Source organism: Cyprinus carpio, chromosome B16 (assembly GCF_018340385.1).
Source record: "Cyprinus carpio isolate SPL01 chromosome B16, ASM1834038v1, whole genome shotgun sequence".
Classification (NCBI taxonomy): domain Eukaryota; kingdom Metazoa; phylum Chordata; class Actinopteri; order Cypriniformes; family Cyprinidae; genus Cyprinus; species Cyprinus carpio.
The window spans coordinates 24395481-24404891 of NC_056612.1; the positions used below are offsets into that span (position 1 = coordinate 24395481).

Sequence of the window (9411 nt, forward strand, 5' to 3'; positions counted from 1 at the left end):
GCGTTATGCCTTGATATGCAATCATGCTATCATGGGTTCGATCCCAGAGAAAGGATGTGCACGTTAAATGTATATGCTCAATAAAGCATAATTTAGCAGGATTTCTGTGAGGGTTAGTTTTAGGGGGTGGGGTTAGGTGTGGTCATTCGAACGAATAAGCCACCTAGTAAAATATGTACGAATTACTGTGAGATCGGTGTAAAAAGTCCACACATTGCATTTAAATAAACGTGCGTTTTGATTGGTAATGACGTTATACGTCATTTCATGACGACAGACGCAACGCGATACTGTCATTATTTTTATGCCCGCTAGAGGCCGCTTAACTTTAAAACGTAAATATAGGTCGTAATAAGGTGCTTGGACAAACGACCTATATGGTCATTTTTTGTTGGAGGACAGGCTCTTTTCACATTTTAAAGTTTAAAGCACATAGTTTTGAACAGTTTTCAATGGCCCCACACACAAAAACACTTTTCCCGCCGATCATAAATTCCAATGCATATTTTAGGGGCAATAAACAGATGGTCACGCACACGGGTGGGGGCTGTACAGGAACGGGGTCCAAACAGATGTCCAAACAGGTGTCTTTTTATGACCCTCGTCAATCAAACTTTTCGAGAAAAGGTGCCCTTTTACAATAATCAGTCTTAATGCATATAAGAATAATGATAAATTGTGAAAGTAACATTTAAAATACAGAAAAACCAATACAGAAAACACTAGTTTGTTATCTGCATCCAACCATGTTAGCTCTAACAGCTTTTATCTAGCACTCAAAATCACAATCTGGGTGATGATGACCAATACAATGACAATGAGGCCAATGCCAAGGCCGAGGTGATTCAGGGTGCGCGCTGTTTTGGAGTTCTTCTCTGCTAATTCTCGCTGTCCTGAGAAGTTGGCATCTCGAGTCTGTGAAAACAATGTGAAACATTATGTCAACCATTTCTGTTCCCATTTCCTTGAGCCAGGGGGAAGTTCTGAAATTAGGGTGTACACTTCACTCTTTGTGAAAAGATTTTCTTAGTTCTACATTTAATGCTCCATTTATGTTTTATGGAATTAGTACACTGAATGAAAATTTGGTGTATAGAAATGTTTTTTTTTTTTACTCAGAAATTGCTAGTAAATTTTGCAAGATAAAAGTAAGAATTGTGATAAATAAACCTGCAATTGCCAGAAAAAAAACAGAATTTTAAGATAAAGAGTTTTTTTTTTTTTTTTTGTGGTGAAAAAAAATTGTACCGCAGATATCACTTATACAATTTTTATATTGGATTGGTACCAATTTATATAGTATGCTATACTTTCGACTTATTATAGTAATGTTGCTGATTAACAAAGAGGCACCGCTTAGTCAGTCGTCTCTTGCTACATATTCTCACTGAGGATGAAATACTATAACCGCCCCTGTGTGTAGCCTTTACTTGAAAACATGCCGTTAAATTTACAAGCACTTTTCAAGGTAAAAAAATTATTTTCCTAATTTTTCTTTTAGTGAAATACAACAGTGCAGTACAACAAGAAAAAGTACTTATAAAATTATACGATTTTTCCCCCCTTAAAACTGTGTTGCATGTTCAGGACGTCTGCAGTGCCACATCTTTACTTATACAGCTGTCATTTACAGGGAGAAAAAAAAAAAACCTTACATGACACCTTCATAATCATGACATGACACAGGTCATGAATATGAAGCAGTTTTTATGCATGTTTATGACAGCTGTCATTAAGTGTCATTGACTCAGTTGTCATTTTTAATGCAAAGATGACATTGTTTGACCTAACTCTAAACTTAACCCTAACCCTAACCCTAACCCTACCCCTAACCTATAACAAATACATCTCAATCAATGTCATCTTTGCATTAAAAATTACATAACTGAGCGAATGACAGCTGTCATATACATGCATAAAACCTCCTTCATGAGGTCATGTCTTATGCACACCCCTTCAAGTAAAGTGTAACCTAATAAACTATTAATCAACACAAAAACTGCCAAAGAACCATAAAACTGATTAAAAAAAAACAATCATACAATTAATTCATAAGGAATCATTTTTCCATAGTTTTTTTCCCCCCGTGCCTGTTAAAGTGTTGATAAACAACATCTGTAATCATTAACTTTAGATGATTACCACATCTAATTCTACAAACATTTCATGCAGTTGTATGCTTAATGCTTCTAAATGTTAAAGACATTAAATAAAAGGAAAGCACATGGACTAATATACTTACAGAGATGGAGTAAATCAGCGCAGCAATGCCCAGAGGTAAGCAGCAGCACAGCATGGTGAAGATGGAGTAACCCAGGTAATCTGGCACTGGATCAGCCAGTGGAGCAGCGGTCACAAAAACTGCAGGCTGCACAGTGACCACAGGCTGTCCTGGATATGGTCCCTGGGTGTAGGGGCCCTGAGGGACTGGCTGGTTTGGAAAGGAAGGAGGATATCCAGCAGGATTGTGCTGGTATGCTGGTGGTGCTGCTGTAGGCATCCCTGATTTCTCAGATGAATTTGAAGAACCTGGAGGCTGATTGACAGAGTGGCTGGGATCCATTCTTCTGGTTATTGTTTTTTCCTTTGCCTTGTGATCTGCAGCAATGTATGTAATACTGTACTCTGGTTCAGTCTTTTACGTGCTGATGAAAGTAGCCAGCAAATGGGAGCTGAGTTGTAGGTTGTAGGGGAGGAATGACAAGAACTTTTCCACTGTTTCCTTTAAATTCTGTGACTGCAGGCACCACCTTTTTAGTTTTACGTTTACTCTGATGAAATACATGAAATGTAAGAGGATTATTTCACCACACCTGAACATTGTTCTGGGACATTGTGACAGTGAATCTTCCTCTTTTTAATCTTTTTCCTCATTCCCCTGTCAGCACTGCATTACAATTTTTCAATGCAACATGGGTTATAAACTCAACCTTCCCATACTTTAGAAGAAAAAAGCTCCTAATTAAATTAGAAACAACTTCTTAAAGAATTATATGGTATTTTCCCGAATCATTCCTCACTAGACCTATAATCAATAATGTGATCTACATTGATGATTACATTTAAAATCAAAACACCACATGTGTTTGTTAAAATATTTCAGGCTGTATTAAAGGACATCTTCTTATATAATATCTCTCACAATTGTAAAGATTTAAAATATCCAATGTAGATGATCATGACAAGTAGATGGCAACAAAAGGATGAACCCTGACATTCTTTCTCTGCCTGTTGATCTCTGAAGATGTTGGCATAATGTTACAATGCTCTCTACATACCTCATGCAAGCACATATTTCTGAAATATCAGACCTCTAACCTCAAACCACAATCTACAGACAGCAAACGATTGAGTTTGTACTGGTAATGAAGCTATAGTGCCATATTATTTCTCACTAACAATAGTAAGCATTACTTTTTTAGAAACAGTAACAATTTAAATCTCAGTTAGGATACCGAGAAGTATATTCTTCCACAGGAAAGCTAAGTGGATAATATGAATAGAAGCACGAATACAAGATCGATACAAGGCCACCTTGAATCTGTGGAGAGCGATTTATTAAAACACGGATGTTTTATTAAAACACGGATATTTGCGCTGTCATGAATGTTTGCTCTGTACTAATTCCTTGTGTGTGTAAACATACTTGATATTGAAGCTCTTTCTGACTTCTGACTTCTACCTTTGAATTGTTGTAACAGTGTCTGTGTTAGTATAATAACAATTGTGCTGATGTTTATATTAAGTTTTAGTTTAATTATATTGTATTGTGGTGTTACAACTGTTTCTTTGATTATTTTTGTTGTATTGTATTGCTGTTTCTTTCTTTCTCTCTTGTTCTTCTCTTTAGTCTGCTCTCTCATAGGTTCCATGATGCTGTGGTGTCGGTGCATAATTGGTCGTTCTATTAAGGCAGAGTCTTTTAAAGAAGGTGGTTGCCAGCTGTCGGGAAGCTCATTGTTGGTGCAAACACAAACGGGTTCGAAGCTCCTGGATTCCTCCTCCAACCGGCAGCCAAACTAATGTTTAGCACCTGCTGTTGTGACTAAAACTTCTAATTATCTGGAACAGAGCCTAGGGGTGTCCTGCCCATTTTCTTTTGTGAATTCGTTTGGCCTTTGTTTTTGGTTAGGAAGTTAGGTAAGCTGGCTGTATTTTTATTGTACAAATTGTCTAGGTTAATTTCTCTTTTTTTGTTCTAGTCTCTTTTTTTGTTTATTATGTTGGCCTGTGGCCACCCTGGAGAGATGCTCATGTTTCTCTCATAATGTTAAATAAATCTAACCATTTCTGGTTCCTGTGAATAGTGTGATTGTTTGGACCTGACCGGAGTGTTTTTTCCTGTAACTTGTTGGGAATCCAGCACCAATCTTCATTATGCCCCTTTCATTCCCTAGACACAGGGCGTATAATGTGGTTTAGAGTTACACAATGTAATGTAATTAAATAACTTGGAGGTGGCTTAGCCCTTTAGTGCTTTTGACATTACAGTACTCATGGTGTATGATGTTGCTATGAGTTAATCCTGTCATTCATTTATTTGCTTCTTCTAGAGGTTTTACCTTTTTAACACATTCGTCATGGTAGTAGTACACCTCGACAGGTTTTTCTTTGCCTCATGCAACGTGCCATGTTGTATCTGAAAGTTTTAACTATGTAGGTCATCCTGAGGAAGGTACTATTTTCAGGACAGTGAAACTTTTATAGGGCCCTATGAAATCCGTTTAATTTTTTCCCAAATTCCATTTAATTTTTTTCTAAATTCCGTTTTTTTCCGTTTAAATGTGGTTAAATTAAATCGTATTAATCAAAAAGCATGTCCAATTAATTTAAATCATTAAACTTAAACAATTTAATATTCATTTATTAAAAGTTTAACAAAAAAATTACGTTTAGGGCCCTATTTAATGTTTTATTTTTTCCCACCTTATGTTTTGTTACCAAATTCTGTGTTTTAGAGTGTCTAATTATTTGAATGCATAAAAACAAGTTTAATTTATTTTTACAATAGCCTTATGAAATGTTTTTGTGTATTTACATTTTTCTGGTTATCAAATGAAGGCATGAAACATTAATTTATCTTTTCATTAAGAAAAATTATTTAATTTTTTTAACCTTTTGCAAAAAAAAGGGGATTTACAATTAAAATGTTGAAGAAATATAGTATGATAATTCCTTAAAAAAAAAATAAGATTTTAATAATTTTAGTAGTAGTACGTTCCTTCTGCTGAACAATAATGTATTTCTGCCACAATGTCTTCAAGTTAAACCAAACTTTTATTTTGACAGGTTGCCGTGAATACCTTAAAATTTTCATGATGCTAGTTTTACTCAGATGAAATGGTAAAATGCTCAGGAAGTGACTCTCAGAGCAGTTCTAGAGATCATGTTCATGTATTTATGTCTTCGTTTAGAGAGGCTGGCAGATGCTGAAATCACCGCAAGCGTCACATGCTTCAGTAGGCTGTGTGTGTAGTAAACAGAACTGCATGTCTGCACCATTCATTAACACAGAGACACGCAGAACATGCTAGATTCATATTTAAAAAGTATTTTTGCAACTTCATATTTACAAATACTAGTCCATATCGCAATTTGATTAAAGTGTAATGACCTACTTTTGATTAATTCATTCAAACTTTGGCAAGTTCTGTGATATTCCGTGTTAAACTGTAAATTCTGTTTTCCTAAGTGGATTCTGCGATTCCATCAGTGTTTTCTGCATTGAGGAAATCACAGGGCACTACTAGCTTTCAGTAATCACAATACCATAAATTAAATAAAAAAAGAAAAAATTAAAAAAAAAAGTAAATTGCTTCACTCAATAGGAATGAACGTAAGTTATTTTAACTTTCCTAAAATCAAGTAGTTTGCATCACTGGATATGACTGTAGGTCTTTTAACATTTCTATCGTAAAACAGTTGTTATTAAATGTGGACTTAAATGTTAAAAACTGACAATAATTACACACAAAATTCAACAATTAAAACAAAAATCCTCATTCTTGATTATCATTCTAATTTATTTAACTAATAAGTAAAATAATAGGTTCACATGTCGCTTGAACTAAGGTAACAGCAATTTGTCATAACACACTAAAGAGTCACAAAATATGTTATGAGCTGCAAATGAGCTGCTGCTCCCTGCCCCCTTTACCAGAATAGAGCTGCGCATACAGCTTGTACCTACTAGAAAACATCTGTTTTGGTTCTGATTATCATGTTTATTGTACTGAAATCATGTGTTTTAACTAATATTAGTTTAAAATATACGGCTTTCTGAGTGCACACGTATAGAAAGCGGCTGTCATAGCATGTGAGCACTAAACTAAGTTCTCATTCACACACAAGTTTACGTTAAAAACACACGAGTTACAAAAACAGTCAGTCATGTCTGTGAAGGTAAACAGCTGGGAGATAAATTGCATCTTTATTTTAAATCTGTGTGGAAGCAGCAATATACAGTAAATAAATCAATAAATGCACTGCTCACTTGTCTCCTCTGAGGCTAGGACTCTAAACACTGTTTTGTTCTCATCAGTGCAATCAAAGGCAGAACAGTAAGTGTGTTTTGCTCAAACTTTGACCATGGCATTAGAGCTGGTACACCGTTGTCGCTTGCAAAATCAAAATGATGGCGCTATGGGTGGAAACTTACAGATTAAGGGGCGGTAATATTATAATTAGATCCCTTTGCAATGTCATTAGGGGAGCAAAATTACTGGGTTAATCTTTTTCACATTTCCTTGGTTGGTAGATGCACCAGGGACCTGATTATAGCGCTTAAAACCTGAAAAAATCTGATTTTCATTATATGTCACCTAAAGCACTCTTTTTATAGTAAAATAATAGTGCATTTTCACTGGATCACAAAAACTTTGCAGAAAGGTAATTATGTTTCAGTGAAGAATGAAATTATGAGTAGAGTATGTTAATATGCAAAAGAATTTATAGATTGTGTCGTGGTTTATGGTTGATGTAATGATTTAACTGAGGTATAGTTGATAGGCTAAGCTCCAAGTAAATGAGCCTACAGCTGTTAAGCATTTTTATAATTTTCTTATTTAACATTGAGAGTCCTTAAAACAGATTGTTTAATAACTTTGTCAAAAGTTATCTGTTGTGCCATAATAAAGTTTATGATGATTATTCGGTGCCATTCCTAATAGTTTGCTCAGTTGGCTCAATCATTCAAAATTGTTTTTGATCACAAAGCAAAACTTTTTTTTTTTTTACACACATGAATAAGAACCTTTTTTGCCCAAAATGATACATTTAGTGGACAAATAAGGTAAAGACCAAAATAATAATAATAATAATAATAATAATAATAATAATAATAATAATAATAATAAATAAATAAACTGTGCAAAAATTTGAAAAATCTTTAACCACATGATTTTTGTCTTTAGTGCATTGTGATGCACTATGATTCAGATAAAAAATATTTTGACTCAAATGTGTGTTGATACATACACCTCTATGAATATAAAATACATGTATATAAAAAAAAAATTACACAAGTGTCTATTTTGTTTAGGGATATTGATCAACACAAGCCAAAGCACACATCATAGGATTTCTGTGGTAAGTAATATCTCTTTTGGATCTAAAACATAAAATAAATTCCTATATGAACAACAGATGGCAAACAGAGGTTTATACACCATGAACAAACTTGATGAAATCAGTCTAAATGCTGAGAGAAGATTTTTTAAAATAATTTTTCCAGGTCAATGGGACCAGATTGTTTATACTCATTGCAGAATAGGCCATTGAAGAATGACCCACATGTTTTTAATATAAGGAGAATATGTTCTTTTTGCCAAAACCCATTATCCCTGAAACAATATTAGGATGTGTTTGGTTTAACCCAGTGGAAAAATTTATAAAAAATTTAATTCAGTTAACACTTTTGAAGATTTATTTATTTATTATAATTTATATATATATATATATATATCTATATATATATATATATATATATATATATATATATATATATATATATATATATATATAATTAGTAAACCAAATATAATTTTGGCAAAAAAACAAAAAAACAAAAAAACAAAAAAAGAAATCCATAAATTGGTACTCCCATTCTATACAATATCTATATATTGCATCTTATTTGCATATGAATGTGTTCTTTCATAAGAATATCTCATATTTCATAGAGGGGGGGGGGGGGGGGGGGCGCTTTAACACGAAACAGGAAACTCGTGAATATTCATGTTTGCTCCACCCAGTGACACCAAATACTGTAACTCAGACACTGAATATTTCAGAACAACGGCCAAAATATACTTTGGCCTTAACGTGGCCCTGACTGCAGTGGTCCAAAAGTTCCAGTTTGGTCACATCTCCATAAAACATTTTTCCAGATCCCCACAGGTCTATCCAAACTAGTTTTAGCTAATTCAGGTCAGCCTTTTATATTCTTTTTGGTCAAAAGTGGCATTTGGCGAGCTGTCCGGACGGCATTGTTTGTTTAGTGTTCTTCTTATCCCTTACGAAAAAGAAGTTTATTCAAGTGTGCTATTAGTATACTTCTTTTAAACTAAAAATAGGAAAGTATGCTTTTAGTTTACTTTTTATGTACTTCTCAGAAATGGGCTTTATGTACTTCTCAGAAATATACTTAAAATGACATTTAAGTATACTTGACTTATACTTACAAAAAGTCTAAATATACTTGAACTATACTTAAGTATACTTAATAAAATAAACTTGAAGTATACTACTTTTTGGTAAGGGATACTCTGGATTAACATATTGCAGGCCTATATATTAACATGATCACTTAATATGTTAAACTGCTTACTCTGAAAAACACTTGCTTAAATTAAATTAAATGTTTTTGCAAAAATTCTGTTTTGAATTCATTTTCTGTTAGTCACATTTTGTTTATTTTATGTAGCCTATGTTGGGAAATGAAACCAATATTTTTAGAGACAAAAACAATATTTTAAACATTTAAACATTCATCAATATCATTTATATGCTTTTTTTAATGCTAGGAGAGCCACATTTTTAGCAGAGATTGAACTTACTGTAACTTCTTTAGCTTGACTGCAGGTGCTACCTGGTGGAATCATCATGGAACATTATGAATTCAGGGGGGAAAAACATCTTAAGACAAATATGGGGATGATTTTATTTTTCCTTTCAGTCGGTCACTCTCAACATCATGTCGGATGACCGATGAATTGGGATAACGCTTAGATAGACCAATCTACTTTACGAGCCAATGCACACAGAAACCTTATCAACGCAACAAGACTCATCCGATCACACATTCAGTAAAAAAAGGCAGCAGGTGTACCGCATATTCAGCTTTTCGCTTCGGAGTTGAGCGGTTCTATCATTCTGCTCCTGATCTCTTGCTTTGAGTCTGCAAGATGAGTC

The 9411-nt window shown here is 34.0% G+C and overlaps 1 protein-coding gene across 1 annotated transcript; it reads right to left on the reverse strand.

Annotated features, from left to right (window-relative positions):
- Positions 1 to 575: 575 nt before the first annotated feature.
- LOC109103893 (interferon-induced transmembrane protein 3-like) lies at positions 576 to 9205 on the reverse strand. Its single transcript, XM_019117247.2, has 3 exons — positions 9057 to 9205; positions 2243 to 2771; positions 576 to 915 (listed from the first exon to the last, which is right to left on the reverse strand). Exons 2-3 carry the CDS (start codon positions 2561 to 2563, stop codon positions 766 to 768), a joined length of 471 nt encoding a protein of 156 aa, XP_018972792.1. The 5' UTR covers positions 2564 to 2771; positions 9057 to 9205; the 3' UTR covers positions 576 to 765.
- Positions 9206 to 9411: the final 206 nt, after the last annotated feature.

Excerpts from the sequence above, each read along its gene's own strand:
- LOC109103893 (XM_019117247.2), bottom strand. The coding sequence starts at position 2,563 with ATGGATCCCAGCCACTCTGTCAATCAGCCTCCAGGTTCTTCAAATTCA. Across the intron at positions 916-2,242 it reads CGCTGATTTACTCCATCTCT|ACTCGAGATGCCAACTTCTC; the intron begins GTAAGTATATTA and ends TTGTTTTCACAG.